Source organism: Selaginella moellendorffii, unplaced genomic scaffold, assembly GCF_000143415.4.
Source record: "Selaginella moellendorffii unplaced genomic scaffold, v1.0 SELMOscaffold_31, whole genome shotgun sequence".
NCBI classification, from domain to species: Eukaryota; Viridiplantae; Streptophyta; class Lycopodiopsida; order Selaginellales; family Selaginellaceae; genus Selaginella; species Selaginella moellendorffii.
Genome location: NW_003314292.1, coordinates 1,783,914 through 1,805,800, shown reverse-complemented (window position 1 = coordinate 1,805,800; position 21,887 = coordinate 1,783,914). Strand labels below are relative to the sequence as shown.

Here is a 21,887-nt window from a genome sequence, read left to right as displayed (position 1 = left end):
GAATGACTTAGTAGAGTCAAGGGATGGTCCCAAAGGCTTACAGGAATTATGTTTAGATGGAGATGTGTTGTACTCTACAAAGGAATGGGAAGATCATGAGATCTAAATATGAAAATAATAATGATATTGAAGTGATGCCTTAACATTAATATTATTGGAGTTGAGAGTGAAGTGAGATTACTTATTCTTTATGGGCATACTAAGGAAATTAGATTTTCCATCTATGGTGGTTCAAATGGTTGATGAATAGTTAGGCTCAATGGAAATTAATATTTTGTTTCACTAGTCTTAATAAAGATGGTTTTGATAGTTGGTTGTACCTTTGTGTTATTGGCATTTGTGCATTTTGTTAGTTAACAACTATATTAAATTAGTCTTAATCTAGACAGCAAAAGTGGGGGTTAGAGGTGGGAGCGAGCATGGACTCCAGTGGTGCCAAAGAGGCCACCCAAAGAAGTGCTTAAGAGCAATTCCCACTCTCAAAGGGGAAACCAATTGTAGTGCTCCTGACTCAAGTGTAATGATGCCCCATTTAAGTACTATACAACTTATTTGTCCTCGCTCTTTCCTAGGGGCTTGGGACTTCCTTTGGCTTGGGAACTAAAGAAGGTAGCCTTAGAATAGTGTTATGATAGACTTCTTACGGGACATGGCAGAGTGCCCAAGACAATGGGTTTATTCAAAAGAAAGTATCACTGGCTAAACATGGCTAAGGATATTCAAAACTATATAAAAACATATCCAATATGCCAGCAAGTAAAAGCCATAATTAAAGTTAGTGGGGGCTTATTACAAAGCCTCCCAATTTTAGATCTTCCAAATTCCATAGAAATATCTTACGATGGACTTCATTATGGAATTCCCCCAAGTGAGGGGTTTGATGTGATATTTGTAAGGTGGATCGGTTTTTTAAAATGACACATTTCATACCTATTACAACGAAAGTGGTTGCGAAAGGTATGGCAAAGTTATTCTTCAAACAAGTGGTTCGAGTGCGGGGAAGGTCAGAAGAAATTATCTTAGATCAAAATAAAATTTTCACCAATAAGTTCTGAAGAACTCTTATAAAGCAATATCATACCAAGTTAAAATTCATCATAGCTTATCACCGGCTAGAAGATTATTTGTGATGCTATGTCTTTAGAGACCATATTAATTGGGTAAATCATTTAAGACTTGCAAAAATGTGTATAACAATTCACCAAATTCAAGTATCAGGTTAAGTCCATGGGAAGTTATTAATGAGTGAGTTATTGAAGGTCCCGTAGAACTCAGTATGGCCACATATCATGGATAGTTCCCCACACAATAGAGGTGTTCACGGCGGAAAGATTTAACATTTGGAATCTAATGAGGGATTTTTTAAAACAGGCTTAACAAAGGTAAACCAATGTGCAAACTAGAAGTATTGAAATGTAGAGCTCTAAGTTGGGGATAGGGTGTGGTTAAACACCAAAAACTTAAGGTTACCAAGTGGGATCAGCCAGAAATTTGACCCAAAGGTAAAATATATGTATTCCTAGAAATGAACTAATCTTGAATTCTTTAAGAAAATTTGCAAAACCTTATGAGATTAAGGCTCAAATTGATAATATGCTTTAACGCTTCCAACTTCTCCAAAAGATAGGGGAATATGCATCTTGTTGTAAACTCTTGAATTTGGACTTCCCAAAACGTCACTCAACCCAGTAATTCAAACCCAAGGATGTTTAACCCTAAATATCCCAAAACCCTTAACCGATTGGAAAAAAGGGGTTATCAAAGGGGAGGAAGAATACGAAGTCGAAGCCATCCTCAATGTGCATAAGAGCAAGTGACAAGAATGTGAGGTGAAGGAGATCCATGTAAAGTGGAAATGATTTCCGCTCTGCAAAGTAATATAGGAATTGGAGGAGAATCTAGAAAATGTGCAAGATCTAGTGGACGAATTTTTGCAAGGTAGAATTTTATATATTTATGCAAAGTTCAATTAAAGTATCCATTTGTGAAATTATGTTAGGACCTGAAAGCACGCCAAAGGTAAGCTAATTATCATGGGTCTACCAAGCATAGGGAGCTACATTTGACTCCCCAAGGGGATGTCGAATCCATAAACATATTTTACAAAGGTTGGATTTGAATTTCAACCCTCTAGTGAAGTAAGGTTGAGTCCAAATCTCAACCCTATACTAGGGCAAGGTGAGGTGAGGTGAGTAGTATAGGGACACTTAGATCTCATTAGCATTTTTTCTTAGTTAAGGAGGCTGACTTAGGCACACCACTAAGTGGAGGGATGCCTTTGGAGACATAGTCAACAAGTCATAAGATTAAATAAAAATGTTTGATATAGGCATCGAACTTCTTTTATGGGTGGTGGAGTTGTAAAGAACCAACTCCACAAGATGTTAAAGGCTAAAGGATCCCTAAAATCACGACCAAAATCATAAAGAGTTCATCAGATGAAACCGAATCCAAGATCGAGTTTGAAACCGAATCCGAGATCGAGTCCAAGGCCGACTCCAAGACTGAGTCCGAGACTAACTCCAAAACCGAGTTCGAGACCGCTCAAAGAAATGCTTAAGAGCAACTTCCACTCCCAAAAAGGAAATTGATTGTGGTGCCCCAAACTCAGGTGGAGTAGTGCCCCACTTGAATACTATGCGGCTCATTAATCCTCACTTCTTAAAGGGTTGAGCTTTCCCTTTGGGACAGAAATGGGGGGTAAAGGTACCCATACCGGGCTGTTAGGCCACAATGTTTCTCCCTAGGGTCCTGAAGTAAAATAAGCACCCAAAGCTTGGAATTTAAAAGGTCTTTTGTTCCTAAGGATTTAGAGGGTCTCTTGTTGCAATAATGCAAGCTCTCTATATGCTATAGTTAAACCCTAGCTACCAACTGTTGGTGAATGACCCTAAAAACCTAGGACAAATGAGATTTGTGCTAGGGACTTGTTTCCACAAGTGATGTTGTACCTCATGGAGGTGCCGAAAAAGAGAGCCATATTGCAATGTAAAGTCACTCAAATCTCGTAGATCTGGGATCAGAATGTTGTGCTGCTGCAGGAGATCACTTTACATCCCCTAGATGCTAGCCATGAAGAGAAATCCTAGAAAACTAAAAGCCCCAAATTGCTGAAACTTGCATACCACACCAAGAACCCTAACCCTGGCTATAGTGCATGGCAGATGTGGGCAGTTGCACCCCCACTATAGAAGGATGTGAAACTCTACTTCTACAAGCCCTCCATGGAAGGAATCAAAGAAACTCTTAGATCAAGGTCCAAAAGTGGAAAAGCTTTTGTTGAGATAAGAGAGGAAGAGGAGGAATGAGAAGAGCTATGCTTGATGTTGCCATGCTCCCTCCCTCACTCCTCCTCACTCTCTCTCTCTCTAGTGCCTTTTAGCTTGCTCTTCGCTTTTTTTTTCTAAGTCTTTGGTAGGTCCCCTCTAACCATGAGTTGGAGGACACAAATACCCAATGCTGCTCTTGGCTATTCAACTCCCAAATGACTCCACTGTGAAATTGAAAGCTATGCTCTATGACATATGAAACCCCATATAGCATCTCACTGCCTCCAATGCTTCCAATGTGAAAATGATGTTTGATTGCAATGTAATTTCAACTCATAGATCCAAGTAAGGTGTGAATGTGCTTGTAGTTTTGCTAATTTCTCCTTGTGAGAGTGCAATCTTGATGTTGTTAAGTCCTTATGAAACATTAAGAAATATATATATACATTTCATCAAAACAGAGATCTTCAGCCTCTTACTTGGCAGGATGCTAGATGAATTGTTCAAGAGCAAGACGTGAAAGCCTACTGTGAAGAGCTTTGTGGAAAGATGTGGACAACCATTTCATAGAGGAAGAGTTGACCTTAATGCTGAAATCACTACCCACGAACAAATCTGGACAATCTCTGGTCTGACGAGAAGTACGAAGCCTCCATACGGTAACCTCTCGAGCAGCACGCGATGTTAGGGATTTTTGTTTAGGGTTTTGTTAGGGATTTTCATGGCGGCCGACGAAAACGAGTCCCTCCGCGATTGGATCGATCGGCTTCCAGGCTACTCCACTCCTGCGAAGCGCAAGCTGGTGGATGTAGTGGAGTCGCAGCTCTTGTTCTCTGTCAAGGATTTGAAGGAAGAAGATGCCAGGGCTCTATTACCGCCAGGCTGCCGCAACGAGATGTCAGCGGCGGGCATGTTCCGCAACAGTCGTTCAGATGCAGTGCTGCGGCGCGTGCGGAGCATCGCGGATTCCGTCGCAGCGCTTCTAAGTGTGGATTTCGAGGAGGTGAAAGTGTTTGACAAGCTGCCATGGCCGAGCTTGCAGCCCAGCGTGCCGCACGTTTCGTCAGAGACTGATGGCATCTGGCTTGTGGGGCGCCCAGTCTTCAAGGACATACTGGACAGATTCACAGCGGCGAGAAAGAACGATGAGATATCAAATGTGATAGATTTGGACGGGAATGTCGGCTCGGGTAAAACTTACCTCTTACTCATGCTAGCTTTGCATTGTCTCCACACGTTCTCGAAGGGGAATGGAACAGCAGCAAGGAAGTCGCGGCTGGTTTGCATCTTCAGGATGCCGGAGGAGCGCTCCGGCTTGCTGACGGCGATCAGGGAGGCTCTCTTGGTGGCCTTTGCGGAGGATACTCGGACGTGCAACCGGTTGTGCTGCATTACAGATTGGGAGGAGATGATGGAGGTGGTGACATGGTTGAAAGACACCAACGACCTGTTCTTTGTGATCGACGAGTACAATGTTTTGGACGATAGAACATCCAACAGTTCCCTTATGGAAGTCTGGCTTACTTTGGAAACTCTGGAGGAAAGCTCAACCTGCTTGCACGCAAGGCGGAATGAAGCGTTAAGCAGGGCTTTTAAGTCCACTTACAACAGCAACTACCTTTGCAAATACACAGCCTTCACGCCTGAGGAGATCAAGCAGTACATCACCCGGAAGGGCTTGCTGTCCGAGCCTGGTGGAATGCAGGCATTGACGGGAGGTTTGCCACTCATGGTACGTCTTTTCGTGGATTGCTACGTTGCAGCGGCGAGTTCTCCAGATCGTGATAACGAGGCCAGGGAGAAGTTCCTGTGCACCAGGGATGTCGAACAACAACGAAGGACTTTGGAACAGTGGGTGATGGACATAGCTGCCTTGGAACCTGTCAGGAGGAGAAGAGCGGCGGCTGCACTATCGGATCTGATAACTGGCAGAGGCAGGATTGACTCTGATGATTTCAATCCTCGGTGGATTGTACAAAACGGAGACAAGTTTGCGCTGGTTTCTGATCTTGCAAAGGAAATGGTTGTGGCCGCCGTTGGAATGCATTTCGGTAAGGCAGATGGAGATGCCTTGATGATGAAAGTGGCGGAGCAGCTCATTGAAGAATGCATGGCCGCACACCCTGTACCGTCGCTGGTTGGACTTATGGTGGAACTGGTCGTAATCCACATCGCGAAACAGTGGGGCATGGGTCCATTGAAGGGAAAAAAGATCGAAGCTTTTCGTTACTTCGACTCGAAGCTGGGAGCAGTCCTAACACACTTGCCAACAACTTATATCCCCAGCAGCTGGCAACGCTGTTGTGTTGACTTTGCGACTCGAAGAGTGGAAAGTGATCTGCTCTTCATTGACGTGTTTCGAGTTTCTGTTGGGCCACAAAAGGGGATAAAAAAATGGCAGAGTGTGGACAAGTTCTTCAAGCCGGAGGACATGAGTCTTTATATAGGTGGCTATGTTCTCAAGAATATCAGATGGGGTTTTCACTGGATTGGTCCAGAGGGTGGTAAGCCAGATTGGTTTCCCTCAAGGCAGTTGTCTGCTGGTAGTGTTAGTTACAATGAAACATATATTGTTTTCTCGGCCGTCGCAAGTCCCAAAGACGTTGATGGTGTTTTCATAAAAGCACTTGAGCTGACATCTTCACTGAAGAGGCAGTAAAAGAGCAACTGGAGAAGAGAGGCAGTAAAAGAGCAACTGGAGAAGAGAACATGCTTGCTGCGATCAAAGTAAAGTGTTCTGTGCTGGTTACATAATATAAATCAAAGTTAATCTTTTTCGCAATGATTTTCCCAAGGACCTTGGTGTGTCATTCATCAACTGTTTATACAAAGTCTCAGCAAGCATGAAATCGAAGGATTCACGTTGGCTTTGTTGAATGGCCGAATTACTCCGTCAGTCATGTTTTCCTGCGGCTTGCCTTGACCCCTCTTTCGCTTGACACCCACTTTGTGCTGGGGAAGAGGTTGACGGGTCATGGCTGCAAGTGCATGCATCATCCCTTGGCGCTGTGCTTCCATCCACCGAAGAAACGCGCACTGCTCAGTGTAAGCCCACCTTCGCCAAGACAGACACGCACGTAATTAAGCAATGGGCACTGATGGGCCGCCGCCACCTTTTGGTAGAACTCGGACCGTGTCGGAGTCCCAACAGTGTGTTATCCTGCGTTCATAGATCACACCATCGCTGGAGTCCAGAATTCCAGCTGGTCGATTAGTTCTACCCGGAGGGTGTGCAGGCCGTGGCCAAGTGTGGCCGTCCAGTCCTTGAGGTTCTGCCGCCTTCCTGTCCGCCATTTCCTGTGATTCTTGGATGGCGGCGTCCGCTAATTTGTGCTGGGGGACGACTTTTCCATGTGAGCGCAATTAGGAGAATGTCATCGGCATAAAGGAGGTGGAAGATCATCCACTTATTTTCTCTTATTATTCTCGGTTCCTTCACAGAAAGGAGAAGTAACGGAAGACTCCAGCTACATGTGAAAATTATATTCTTGCGGCTTGTCCAAGCTTTTACATAGCAAGTATTCTCGCGCAAACGAAGAAGTCCTGCTCTGCTGGAAGAGAGAAAACTTATTGGATGTGATCACGAATTCATCGAGAAAGAAAGACGACGGATCAAAGCTCGCTCATTTGCTCCACTCACTCACCCCGACTCTCGGATCGGAAGCAAAACAAACGAGAGCAAACCTGGAACAAGCCAAAAAAACTGGAAAGCCGCTACGGCTGCTGATGAGAATCGATAAACCCGTGCTCCACAAGCACCTTCTCACGCTGTGCTTTCTCCAGATCCGAGTCCACCATCATGGCCACCAGCTGCTTGAACGACACCTTGGGCTTCCATCCCAGCGCACTCCTGGCCTTGGCCGCCGAGCCGCGGAGATTATCCACCTCGGTGGGCCGAAAGTACCTGGGATCAATCTCGACGTGCTCCCTCCACTCGAGACCAACGTAGCCAAACGCCTCCTCGAGAAACTCCTCCACGGTGTGCGACTCCTCGGTGGCCACCACGTAGTCATCCGGCGTCTCCTGCTGGAGCATGAGCCACATCGCCTGGACGTAGTCACCGGCGAATCCCCAGTCCCTGCTCGCCTTGAGGTTGCCGAGGAAGAGCTTCTTCTGGAGCCCGACTTTGATCCGCCCGACTGCGCGAGTGATCTTGCGGGTGACGAAGTTCTCGCCGCGCCGGGGGCTCTCGTGGTTGAAGAGGATGCCATTGCAAGCGAAGAGACCATAGGCCTCGCGATAGTTGACGGTGTACCAGTGCGCGGCCACCTTGGCGGCGGCGTAGGGGCTCCGGGGGTGGAACGCGGTGGCCTCGTCCTGGGGCGGCGGCGTGGAGCCATACATCTCGGAGGATCCGGCCTGGTAGTAGCGGATCTGGCGACCCGTGGTGGCGCAGTGGGTCTTGACGGCCTCGAGGAGGCGGAGAGCTCCAGTGGCGACGACGTCGGCGGTGTAGTCTGGATTCTCGAAGGAGACGCCGACGTGGGACTGGGCGCCCAGGTTGTAGACTTCGTCGGGGAGGATGGCGTCGACCCACTTGCGCAGGGCGGAGGCGTCGGCGAGATCGCCGTAGTGGAGCTTCATCCGGGCGGCGGAGATGTGGGGGTCGATGTAGATGTGATCCAGGCGCTGGGTGTTGAAGTTGGAGGAGCGGCGGATGATCCCGTGGACCTCGTAGCCTTTGGAGAGGAGGAACTCGGTGAGGTAGGAGCCGTCCTGGCCTGTGATGCCGGTGATGAGCGCCTTCTTGCAATCCATCTTTCCAAGTCTTCCAGATCTACACTCTACCAAGGAGGGAGGGAGCCCTAAACACTTTCTTTCTCTTTTCTTCGTTAACAGTTGCGTAACCAGAAGGGGATGTTATACTACACCCAGAGATGCTGGAATTTTTCTCGCCTTCCCGCGTGATGTGATGTGATTCTCTCGCGGTAGGCGCAAGTTAGGAGAATTTGGCTGGCAATTTTGACTTTGCCTTGGCCGAGATCATGCATGCCGTATTCTCGCTTAACCCAACAACTTTACTTTAATGCTACCCGTGATCTAAAGGGGAAGCGAGATACTTTCCTGTCTAAGAGCTGAAGTCATGATCTTTAATCTATGATCGAGCAGAGAAATGGAGTGTCATGTCCCTGCCACAACTATCTAATTCATATGGTTTGTCTGGAAAATTTGTTGCCCATGTGTAGAGAGACTTCATCTAGTTTGTGAGGATGTGAATCCACGATGGTTCCAAACAATCGATTTGGTCAAGTCTAGCAACAGGGAAAAATTAGGAAAAAAACAAACGATGGCAATACCAAATGAGCTCAAGATTGAGAGGAGGGATGGTGTGTATGAGGGTAGCATTGGTATCTGAAACAAAATCATGTACATATGATTTCGTATATATTGCTTGATTACAGGTTTGTCCAGAGCAGTAAATCTCTCTTGTTTTGCTTGTAAAAAAAACGATGGTATGTGCATTGTATATTATATACATGTTTTTGGGGCAATTCCAGCTGGAGGCATTAGATAACTGGTGAATCCAATCCAAGCTAACCTAAGCTAGGGGGCCCCCTCTCCCTACTCTCTCTTGAGCTCGTTGCTCCCTAAGCGCAGCAGAAACGTTGTGAGAGGCTGGGCAATCGTGCTGTCAGGGAGGCCGATGAGGTCCAGGTCCCCCCTGGCTGTCCATGTCCAGGTCTATTGAACTTTGAACAAAAAGATGGTGAAATACAACATGGCTATTCCATGGATGGATAATATGTTAAGTTTTCATTAGATTTGCAACCAAATTGCATGTGATTTCAAAGTTGGCACTCTCAACTAGCTTTAAGCATTGCAAATCTATAGTAATGCAGTTTACTAGAAATATTGACAAGATTGTCAAGATTTTTTCAATGATATTTTTATTTTCATTCTGCAAGCCAAAGTTGAGTTGAGTTTATGAGTTGAGCTCAATTTAACATAAGTCAACTCAAGTTAACATAATCAACTAAAAGCTTACCAAGGAAATTTAAATTGAAAAATAAGGAAATAAATGATTTATTTACATCTTATTTTATATTTTAACAAACATCCTTATTATGGCATGTAATAAATATTTAAATTGTTAAAACAAGAAGTGTCCTTTAGAATATTTTTATCTATATAATGGAAATTATTTGTATTAAAATATAATTGAAACTTGGAGCTCAACTCAAACTCAATTTTTCAGAAGTATGTGTCTTAGAGATTTTGGATACTTCACTCTAGTTTCTAGTGACCACCAATGATCTTGAAATCCACGTGAGGCTCGCAGATAATTGACTAGTGTGGCAGGATAGTCGAAATTGCTTTTGTCGTTCGGCATTCACGTTTCCCCTGATTCCAAAACGTAGAAAGAAATAGATAGTTTAAATGCACAACTGTACCTTCAAGGGAAATCCAAGAGAAGCAGCAAGAAGTACTCTTCCATGTCCTTTACACTTCGTGTGAAAACAACACAGAATTAGAGAGATTGTTTCACAGCCAGTAATGTTGCTCACCATGGAGGATGAATGCATAGAACACATACGACTTGTACCGGGAGAAAGGCTGTCGAAACTAGCGGTGACTACCTGAAAGGACTTCAAAACCTCGCACTTCGTGGATGTGAGATGTGCCAAGTGAGAGAACCATCTAAAGCAAGGAACCATGATCATGTCAAGAGAACAAAACAAGGAAAGCCATACCAGCTGGTTTCATGTTTGAGATCAAGTGATTGGCGCCCTCCCAGTTGTGCCAAGAGCGCTTCAAACCTTTACGAAACAAAGAAAAGAAAAGTCGTCAGATGCTAAGCACGACATGGAAGAGAACTTTGACGAGGTTTCTGCTGGAAGATCGTCATCCTCGCTGCTAAACTCTTGGAAGCTCTTGCACAGAAAGCTTGCTCAAGGATTCAATATCAATGAGAGGAGAAGAAAGAGTCACCTCGGACGTGGTATCACTATCGATCGGATCAAGGCTAGAATCCACCCTGGAAGAGAATGATCGCTAGAAGCAAAGAATATAATCACCGGAAATGCAGCTACCTCGTGCTTGCCTTCAACATCGTCGTCGTCGTCGGCGGCATCTGATATACCACTGATCTTATGTTTTCAGTCTCTGGTCAGGGCAGAGCATACCCTATCCAATCAAACAACTCTGATGCGTGTGCTACAACAATTTAGCTTTCAATAGATGAATTATAACATTTTCCCCAAGAGCCAGTCCAATTTCTCATATTTTTGGTGTCTTCTACGCTAATGCGTGGATTGAGTTGTCTGGATCATCTCCAAAGATGCGCCGAAGATCTCCGGACAAATCTAAAATGTTGTTTGATGTTGTTTAGGTGGTCGTTCCAAGGATAATTTATAAGGAGTTTAAGCCTTCTCAATACTTTGTTTCAGAGTGGACTTAGATAAGTTCCTCGCTCCTTCTTTGCCCACTAGGCCATGATCTATTTGAATAGATCTATAGAGAAGTTTCTTCTCGTGAGATGAGAAGCATTGCTGTGTTTAAGCGTTTCTTCTCGATTCGCGAACTCACAAACCAACGGCAGCATCGCCGCCCCAAGTGAATCGCGAATGGTCCGGCGCTCAAGAGATTTCACTCTCTTTGGATGTTGTAGCGGCTGCGAGAACTCACCTGGAGTTTCTATCGGTGGTACACGCGAATTACAAGCTTTTTGAGGAGCCTGCTTTAAACAGAGCGATTGAGAGGTATGATGTGTTTATCTTCTACACTTTGTAAGCTTGTGATTAATTTTCTTTGTCTCTCCCAAAACTAGATACCAATATTGTTGTCTTCCATTGCTAGCCAGTTCTTCGTCAAGACTCCTTCCACCACTTGACTGCGAATGGATTTGGCACTGCCATCGCTTGAATCCAGTGAGTTTTAAAAGGATACTTCCACCAGATTGCTGATACTTGTACGCTGGAGTAGATCCAATATGCCGAGGATTGCAAAAGACTTTTTGGAAAAATAGTGGACGCACCTTGCCTGGAGAAGTCCGAGAATGCTCTTCAACAAAGTATGGTTGCTTGGACTTCCAGCTTTCCAGATGAACCGTATGAACTCGACCTTTCTGGCGAAGGGAAAATCTCTTTGACGAGACCATTGTACTCCGGAAGATCGAGTGGCATCTCCTACAACTTGGCCGATGCGGTTCTCAGGCAGCAAAATTTTTACTATCAGGTACGTGATGGTTTGCTTTTAGACCTATGAAACTCGGAACTCATCGCCATAGCTATAACAGGTTTCCGGGCCGCACTACGTTGACGAGAACTTCTTACGCGCTGCGGTTGCTCGATACAAGGCGTTTCTCCATCTCGTCTTCCGACACACATCCGCAGCATCGGTGTTCTTAGTTCCCACTTACGACATTGATTTGATATGGCACACGCATCAACTTCATCCTGTGAGTTACAGAAGCGACCTCACACGGTTATTTGGAAGGATCTTCGAGCACGATGATACGGACAGTAACAGAGATCCCGGAGGAAAGTTGGACAAAGGATTCGCAAAAACTCTTTCTCTGTGGGAATCTTTATATGATTTGCCATACGAGAAGGCAGGGTGCATGTATAGAGGGGAGCCACCAGCAGCGATTTCGGGAACGATTGCTTATGATCCCACCAAGCTCGCGAGTCTCTCTTGCAGAACCAAGGTTTCACTGAAAGCCAGGAACACTATCCAGGTATATGGTCAGAACTTTTGCAAGTTCGATATGAATCACTGATCGTTCAAACGCAGGTTCGTCTCTCCGTGCGAGGTTCCAAAGGTTTACCGCAGGATGGCAGCGTCTCTTTCGTTTTCAGCATGTTAAAGCAAACAAGTTTTGAGCTCCATAGCGAAAAGCGCGAAGGCTCATCGCCGAGGAATGTAGTTTCGTCCATGACACCCGAGCTATCCACCGAGGGGCTTGTGATCACAGCTCGGCAGAAGGGGATGTTCACGTCCAAAACGCTGGGACGACTCGTCATTCCGTGGAAAAACCTCAGCGATTCCGAGACGCAGTCGCTTGGCGGCTGGTTTCCAATGCAAGACACAAAGAAGGACCGAGAAGTGTCGGTGCTGGTTTACATCTCCGCTACTCCTCCGGTCACTGCGAATTATCTCTTGAGAAGCGTGAGAGTGGAAGACACTGGAGAAGATGGAGCCACTCGCAGGAGTTTTAGTTCTCAAGGCGTGTGGATAACAAGGACTGTCTTCGATCATGCCAACAAGGAATGTTTCGTCATTCGTTGCCGGTGAGTTTGCCAAGCTTTTCTTTTTTGTGGATGACATGAATCGCTCGATCTCTCCTTTGCTGTCTAGATACAAACGTGAAGGAGGTAAACGTCTCGCAGACACTGATAAAGTCGTGAATGTTCATCGGACATACAAAGGCTCCCGCTCCGTTGATGGTAATACAACGATCACAAAGTTTTCACTCTTCTTTTTTTCTCAATTCTTCCTAGGTGAGGTTCTTGGATCTGCAAGGCAGCTCGAGAGACCATCCAAGGACTCACGAAGGTGGTCTCTTCTGGACGATGCCATTGTTTTAGTCGTGGAAAAGGACGCGATTGACAAGCAGTGGAACACGAGACCAGGAATGAGCTTGAATATGGAGATTAAGTCCGAGGACTGTCCAGTAAGTTGTCATGTTCGAAGAACATGATCATTAACCGAGTTATCTCTATTTTCATATTAATAAGATCGCGCTTCTTCCCGGTCGGCACTTGGAGTTTTCTGTGCCTGGATCATCGGACCAAATGGAAGCATGCTTTGTGACAATGGTGAGATTCACAAGCGACGCACCTCAAGGGAAAGCAACAGCGCTCATCAACTGGCGCTCCGGTGGCATGGAGGTGAAGTTTCTTCCATTTTTTCTTTCCATTCTAGCAAACTAAGTGTATAGATTGATCCCAATGAGGATGTGCTACTTGTGCTCCTTTTTTCCGCAACCATAAGCATGTCCATGTCTGATATGCTTGGCAAAGGAATTCCTCCGTGGGCAAAACCAAGGGCTTTGGAAGAAGATCAAGATCACTGGGGTGAGCCATGAGAGTATGCTTGTCGAGTCTAAATTCTAAGTGCATTGTTTAACAGGTGCTGTGAAGATCGACCATGATGGTCTTGGTGGTGAAATCTATTCTAGGTACAATGATGGTTTCTCCTATGTTGGTGGCTGTGGTATTAGTGCTGGCGGCGGTTGTGGTGGTGGTGGCTGTGGCAGTGGTGGATGTGGAGGTGGTGGTGGCTGTGGTGGTGGTGGATGTGGAGGTGGTGGTGGTGGCGGATGTGGTGGTGGTGGGTAATTCTAAAGCATTAAGTATAAACACTTTCATTAACAGCAAATAATATCAATATATTTCATAATTAATGAATAACATTAGTTTAAAAAAATAATGTATGTTTTTATATAATTTAGCAATTAGCTCATGGAAAATATAAAAGTAATTTTAACCTGAACAAGTTTTGATAAACTTGGTGGGGTTTATTTTATATATATTTCCTATCTTGTTACAAAAATGCAATAAAAGAAACTAAATCAGTGAAAAGCCAATTAAACTATTCGCTGAAAAAAAATGTTAGTATAATATAAAATAAATAAACCCTAAAAGAAAGAAGTCCAAACCTCTCATATTTCATGGAGGAAGTTCTTTCATGGATCAGGCATATATTAAAGTGGTCTCATCTGGGCAAGTAAAATGTATATTCCACATGATGAGATTGTGCTTTGGCATTTGATCAAAGACAGTCTTGGATTCCTGGACATGGCCAATCCATAAGTTGCTTCATGGCTGACTAGGGATTTTATATATCACTCCAGCAGAGTGTAAATGTATCAGAGTATGAGAATGCTTCAAGTCCTTGGGATTGGAATGAATTTAGTTAGAATCCTCATTTGAATCTTCATTTTAATTATAACTAGCAAGTTTTCACTACAGCCTTAATATTAGCAAATTGTTCTAAAGGTCTTTGCAATTGTGAATCAAATAGACCAGTTGCATATTTTAAGGCTCTTACTTTAGATTGGAGGCTGTTGAACAATCACTTCGCATCATGGCAGGCAAGTGGAGGAACACCTTAAGTTTCACTTTGCCTAGGACCTAGTGGGTGGGTCTAGTTTCAGGGAGGCAAGGGGCCTATGAGTGGCATTTTCAAGAACTTGAGAGTTGTATTTTGTAATTTTTTAATCCTTCAAATAAGACCATTACCTCATAATAGAATAGCTAAAAATAAAATAGAGTATACATATGAATTGGCACAAGCTTATAAGCTTATGACACTTGATATGTATACTAAGTTTTCTTTGCTATTATATAATATAAAGTGATAAAATTCACAAAATATCTTTGAATGAAATTTTTTGATAAATTTGTGAGGTTTCTATAACCTGTATTATATCTATGTAGATATAAATAAGACTAAACTTTATTAATTAAGATAATCTTAGTTATAATTTTAATATAAGCATTATAGAAACATATAATTATTAATATAAAATAAACATCTTAATATAAAACATTTGTGGTTATTTTATATTCATCCTCAAGTTTTCCATGCCTCATATAATTAACAACATATAATCTATATTCATTTGGTTCATTATTCAAAGTTTTTGAGATTTATGCCGTTACTAAAAGTGTGGTGTGTGAGTGTATGAAATAGGAAAGAGAATACAGAAATATGCATATTAATTAGCCCAAAAACCCTAGCTTATATACATGAGTGAGTGGTCTGAATTGAAATCAATCCAACGGCTATCAAAATCCCACTACGCTAATATTAGTATATAACATTGTAGTTGTACACTTGAACCTCATATCATCCCCTCCTCTTAGAATGATGGAAGACCGTTAGGGTTCTTTTTTGGATAGGTTGGGATCTGGAGGAATATCAAGAGGACATCAGTGCATCTATAGGTGGTGGCAGTTGTTCATGATCCCTTTGTACGAAGTACTAATCCAAATGTTGAAAGTTCATGTACTTCACAATTATCCCTTTGAAGGTATAAACGAGCCATTCCACTCAACTATCTCACTATGGATGATAAACATTTATGAAAGTGTAGCATATCCTCAACCAAAATATCAAAACATGAAATGCCTCAATTATAAATGCAAGACCATTATCTGAAAGAATTCACTCCAGACAAGAATGTTGAAATACCACTCGATTGAAAAGGAAGTACCTAATAAGAGTTGCAGACGCACTAGCAAGAGCACCAACTTCCACTCAAGGAGTCAAGTAGTTAAAAGCAATAATAACATACTTGTTACTAATAGTCGATAGTGGAAAAGGTCTTATTAAATCAAACACCACCAACTCAAATGAACGGGAAATTGTAATTGACTTCAATTGTCCTTCCACAACACGAGGGAGAGTATTATGAGTTTGGCACCAAATGCAGTTACATATATACCGAATAACGTCATATTGAATTATTAGTCACCTTTGGTATATCGTAAAGAACTTCATCTATCATCTATGGAAAGTTGCTAAAGCATTATTCAAACCAAATAATATCACCAAGAACTAAGACAAACCAAATAGTATACAAAAAGTAGTATTAGGAATATCTTCTTCAGCCATTGTGTAAGCGACTAAATTTTCCATTCTACTTTAGTCACTTAACCACACCTCCGACCATTTGGAGGAGTCTCATTCACAACCTCCATTAGTCCAATTCAGGACTTGGGACTTGCTAGCCCCAAGAATGGCATCCATGCCACTCCACACTTGCACCTGGTCCAAGTGCTCCACGTGTCCAGTCCTGAGACCGACACCCAAAGGTACCACTGACATCTCGGCCCGTTACGCTAAGGCCATGCCCATTCACCTTTGCTGCACTAGCGGTTCAACACCACTTACATCACCACCTCGTCTCTCCAAGACTGGGCCATGTGTCCACGAGGGGTCATCCTAGATCCACTCCTTAGCATCCTTAGGATGCCCACAGACCTGGGGAATTGCCTTCCCCAAAGTCCCTTTGTCAGTTCCTACCAAGTCCCTTTCTGCCCCTGGCCGTGTTTGCCAACACTGCCACTGGATCGAGGCCCACTGGCCCGACCCCTAAGTCCCACGGTCCTCTGGGACTTCCTCACCATATGACTGTGTCCTTGGTCACTACCCCAGAGGACTACTCCTCTTCCTTTCCACAGTCTGGGCCTTTGGGACAACATTTCGGAACACCGTGGCCTTACGCGAGCCACCTGGGTACCCTCCCCACCTATCGCCTTTAGGTGCTCTAGCCATGGGCTTAGAGCGAGGTTCCGTTGAGCCACGCCTGGTATCCAAGTAGGTAGTGCCACCCACACTTGGACTGGGAGCATCGGCCAATCGATCTCCCGGGGGAACTAGAGCCGGCTCTTGAACACTTCACCAAGCTACCCCGCTTGTCGGTCTGTGTTCACTCTAGTCTTGGACTTCCTAGTGGGCAGCTCATCACCCAACACTGGGTCTGGCCTTCCTGGGCCAAACTGGCCTTTCCTGGCCAAACTGGCTCCACTGCAGTCCTCCCCCTACTATACTTTTGGAGCTCACCAAACCCCCCTGGGTCTGGGAGATGAACGCTTTGGGCTTTCACCCTCTCAGGCTTCGGACTCGGACTCGGACTCGAACTCGGACTCGGACTCGGACTCGGACTCGGATTCGGACTCGGACTCGGGCTCGGGCTCGGTCTTGGCCTCGGCCTCGGTCTCGGTCTCGGTCCTGATCTCGGTCTCGGTCTCGGTCTCGGTCCCGGTCTCGGTTCCGGTCTCGGTCTCGACTTCGGACTCCATCTCGGACTCCATCTCGGACTCCATCTCGGACTCCATCTCGGGTCCATCTCGGGTCCATCTCGGACTCCATCTCGGACTCCATCTCGGACTCCATTTCGGGTCCATCTCGGGTCCACCTCGGACTCCATCTCGGACTCCATCTCGGACTCCATCTCGGGTCCATCTCGGAATCCATCTCGGACTCCATCTCGGGTCCATCTCGGACACTCCCACGTGTCATGTGTTGGTCCTTTTGGGTCCCTTTTTGGAGCCTTGCCTTTTGCTCGCTTCGTGCTTGTTCCTCGAGCACTTCGTTGGGAGTTCCACTCCCGCTCTTGACTTTTCAAGTCGGAGCTTTTGGTCCAACGTGTTACGCTTGTTTGGCTCTCGCTTCGGCCACTACCATGTGGCGCCCTTCCGGCTCCACTTTGGGGCCTAGGGATTTTGTGTCTCACACATTGGTACTTGTCAGTACCTAGAGGCAAAATTTAACTTGGTGAACCAACAACTTCTCCCTAGACAATCCAAGAGATCAATAGTGTGAGGAAGAAGGTACATATTCAGGATAATCACTTTGTTTAATGAATAATAATTGATGCAAAAACAAATACTTCCATCAAGCTTTGTCACAAAATGAGGTTTATATGCCCAAGGACTCTACAACTTTTGGATAACACCCTTTTTTAACATCTCCTTGACGTTTGCATATAAAATCTTGATTCCTTTGAGTGATCGATAACAAACTAAAACCTTGATTAGACGAGCATCCCTAGTTAGAATAGGATGATGTGTTGCAATCTTGGCCCTAAACGACAAGTCAAATTCAAAGAGATTGGCATACTCTTTTATAAGCCAATCACCTAATGCAATACAAAAACTATTGAAAGGATTGGAAATGGGCAGAGAGGAATAAAATGGAAATATAAGATGAAGTAATAAGGAGACAAAAATGATGGAAGTAAAAGGATGAAGAAGTACAAAAGTGAGAGGAATAGAAGAAATATAAAGAAGTATGACATAAGAGGGAAAAACTTCAAAGTCATACTTGGCATGATTGTGCCACAACCAGTCTATATCAAGGATAAGGTAAAAAGTTTGACTCAGCACTATCCACAATGTTTGCAACTCAAGCTCAAGATCATCTACATACACAATTAGGTTTACCTCATCCTATGTACATACGTGTGCATGGTAAAGAATGAAAATTGCCTCTACCACATGACATTAATGTAGATGGCAATGTAAAGCAATAGAAGCTAAACTCGAATCTATATAAACTAACACATAGAGAATAATATGAGAACTTTTGTTATAAAAATGAGCTTGGAAAGTAATCAATAGATGAATTAATGCTAAGTGAACCCTTGATGATACTCATGAAAGAAAGATATAAGGGTCATTGACTTATTCGTGCAAGGTCCTTCCACAATTGTTAGCATGTCCAAATGCACATTTGAAGATGTTTGAAAGAATACTTTAATTCTCATGAGTGGCTGTGCTCAAAGTATTATACCATTGCAGTGCCATCCCTTGGAGACATGTAGGAAACTCATGTAAACGTCAAACATCATCCCAAAAATGATATGTGGCAATCATTGTGAAGTGATCAAATCAATGGTACACATCATCCCCAAGATTCCCATGGAAGAATTTTGGTTGGATGCGAGGATTGGTAGCAAAAGCAGGATGAGATGTACCACATGTTATGAATGTTATCATTAACTGAGTCTGATTGTTCAGTTGCAACCACATGACATCGAGCAATTGCACCAATTACTACTCTAGAGTCAAAGGAGGAGGAGGCTGCAACTCTACTATGAAGATGAATAAAAAGAAATAAATAAAAATGAAAAAGTTAGAAGAAAAGGGAGATTTAGACAATGTAAAAGCTAGATCTAAACCAAAAATATTAAATCCTAGCACTCCTTAGGGACAATTAAAATTGTTTTAGTGCATGTGATTATGGGATGAGATTTGGATATATTATCATCATGAATCCTTGAAATTTTAGGGGATAAAATAGCCATTAAGGGCAAAATAATTGCCCCTTTTCCAGTTGGCTTAAGGGGAGAAAGATAATATGTGATTAGAGTAAATAGTATGGATTCGATTTCCATTGATTAGTGGTTATTTAAAAATATAATATACCCTTGAGTAAAGTATGTTCTTCCTCTTGATTGGTGGAGCATCCATGGACGAAGGTATCCACCGTAAAATTATGGTACGGGTGGATGACTACTTGCCTCATATGGAATAATTAATTTACACAATGGAATTCATATGAAATAGTTAATATACACAATGGAAGGATTGGTAGATTCAGTGCAGAAATGGAAGTGCTAATTCCCCTAAGCTTAGTACAAGTTATTAATCAATAGGCAATAAGTCAATTGAAACTTTGAAGGATAAATAGGGATAAAATAGCTATTAAGGGCTCTTTTATCAAATAATTGCCTCTTTTTCAATTGGCTTAAGGGTAGAGAAATAGTGTGCGTTATAGTTGCTCTTATTTCCACCAATGTGAGTGCATGAAATATGAAAAAAGAATACAGAAAATATGCATATCAATTAGTCCAAAAATCTTAACTTATATACACAAACGAGTGGTTTGGATTGAAACCAATCTAACACCTACAAAAATCCCACTACGCTAATATAAGTAGTCATAGCTATACACTTGGACCTCATAGCTGTTATATATGTTATATATGACAAAAATAAATAAATAAATAATAAATAAAACTAATATAAATAAACTTTAAATTTAAGTATAAGTTATATACATTTTTTGTTTTATGATGTGTATAAAATTGAAATTATTTATGTTTTATATCATTTTATATTCATCAATTTTTTTGTGTTCTTCAATAGAACTTCATGTTATTAATAGAATAGGTGCGTCTATTGATGCATCATGTGAATCAAATGATGATAAAATAGGTCCATTTACTCTTAAAGATAGAAAGAAATTTTCATTTAAATTTGGAACACGTTGGTTTGGTAGAACTCAGTTTTGGTGTCAATTTAAAGTAAATGATGGGCCTTTTATAGGAAAATCAAGAGATTTTTCTGCTTATGTTCAAGATAGTAATAGTGATTATGAAGAAGCTAAAAATATAGAATATTATATTTTTGGATATGGTATTTTTCAAACTTACACAACAAAATATTTTGAATGGTCTTTGCCTAAAAAGGCATATGATCAGAATTTCTAATTAAGAAATATTTAAAGATTAAAATATTTATTTGAAAAATTTATTATGCTTAATTAATAACAACACTTGGTTTGGTTTGGGGTTTTATATTTTATTTTAAATAAAATAAATTAAGAATACTATAGTATATGTTATTTAATGTGCTAAATAGTTATAAATATAATTATAGATAATATTGTTAAAGAGGGAAAGATTGTGCAATTTTATTTATTATTCCTTTATTTTAATATTTAAATAATAATAGATTTTGTTTTTCAAATTGGTCTCTTTAATTGCTTACAATTTACCATACTTTCTTGGTGCCTAGCCTACCTAAATTAAACTAGTGGTGTGATATAACTAACTAGTAGAGTTGGAACTAGATACCAAATATAGATTTCTGAATTTAAACTTTCTAGGATGTTTAATATTATTTAAACTCAATGATACTTAATTAAAACAATTTTAAAGAATATACTATTACTTATGGGTCTTTTCTCTTTTAATTCATTATTTATTTTAAGCAAAATTTATAACCATACAGTTCATTTTTTAATACTAATAAAAATTTCATTGTTTTCACCAAATATGATAAGGAAACCATTGTATTAAAATTCCAATATTTGTTGGTTTAATGTTTAATAAAAATATAAAATTGTGACTAAATTAGACTATATACATGATTTTATATGAATAAAAAATAATAATTATAAAAAAATAAAAGAAAGTTTAAAAGCAGTTTTATTTATTTATGAAGTACTAGTAATATAATTTTATATTAACTTCTCCTTTATGCATAGCACTTTTTCTTCTTTAATTATTAAAAGTTAAAATATCTTTTAGGAAAGCAATAAATAAAATAATATTTATAAAATTACCACTGTTAACTATTTATAGTTAGAGGTTTAGGGCTCTCGGTTCGTTGCCAAAAATCGAATTATATTAAACGATCCATCGTAAGTAGAGTCGCACAAGAAATCTTACAAGAAGCGAAAAAGAAAGGCCAGGAAAGAAGAACCCTAATCCAGCTCGTAGACGAGCTTGGCGCCCACGTACCCGAGCTTGGCCGCCTCCAGGAAATCGTTGGTCACGTCCTCGAGCGCCCTCGACACATTGTACATCGCGAAATCATCGTCGTCGTAGGGCGTGTCCTTGACCTTGTCGCGAGAATCCGGGAAGAACTTGCGCAGCTTCTTGAGCATGGCGGCCGTCCGGACCACCAGCTCCGGCTCGATCACGGCGCCATCCTCGGTCCGCCGCTGCAAATCCACGATCGGCCCCAGCCCCTCGTCGCCGAGCAGCGTCCGCGCCGTGAGCTTCTTGAAGTGCGCGTCATCCAGCAAGGGGCGCTTGGCCGGCGGGCAGAGCATGGGAATGATCTCCATGGGCCGCGGCGGAGCATCGTCGTCCTCGCTCTCGTGCTCGCCATCGTCGCCGGGCTCGAGCGCCGCCTTGGCGCGGAGGTAGGCCGCGATTACCATCTGGCGGACGTAGCAGCTCCAGGAATCCCGGGTCGCCAGAGGGATGCCCAGCGACTCCATCACCGCCGATTCCCGGGGCTTGGCCTTCTTCTTGCTGCCGCTACGCCGCTTCTTCTTGCGCGCCTCCTCCCGGAGCCGCTGCTTCTCCTCCTCGTCCACGTAGAATCGGAGCCACCGCATCGCGCCGCGAAGGAAATCCCAGGAAATCGATCG

The 21,887-nt window shown here is 42.8% G+C and overlaps 2 protein-coding genes across 2 annotated transcripts; one reads left to right on the top strand and one right to left on the bottom strand.

Moving 5' to 3' along the window:
* Positions 1-6,652: 6,652 nt before the first annotated feature.
* Positions 6,653-8,078, bottom strand: LOC9649357 (GDP-mannose 4,6 dehydratase 1). The gene has a single exon (XM_002976574.2). It carries the CDS (start codon positions 8,025-8,027, stop codon positions 6,984-6,986), a length of 1,044 nt encoding a protein of 347 aa, XP_002976620.1. The 5' UTR covers positions 8,028-8,078; the 3' UTR covers positions 6,653-6,983.
* A 2,696-nt stretch (positions 8,079-10,774) lies between these two features.
* Positions 10,775-15,180, top strand: LOC112348643 (glycine-rich domain-containing protein 1-like). The gene is made up of 11 exons (XM_024681537.1): positions 10,775-10,969; positions 11,071-11,137; positions 11,193-11,444; positions 11,506-11,946; positions 12,003-12,499; positions 12,567-12,655; positions 12,710-12,882; positions 12,947-13,099; positions 13,150-13,285; positions 13,341-13,466; positions 15,116-15,180. The coding sequence occupies exons 3-11, from the start codon at positions 11,283-11,285 to the stop codon at positions 15,178-15,180; spliced, it is 1,842 nt and encodes a 613-aa protein (XP_024537305.1). The 5' UTR covers positions 10,775-10,969; positions 11,071-11,137; positions 11,193-11,282.
* Positions 15,181-21,887: the final 6,707 nt, after the last annotated feature.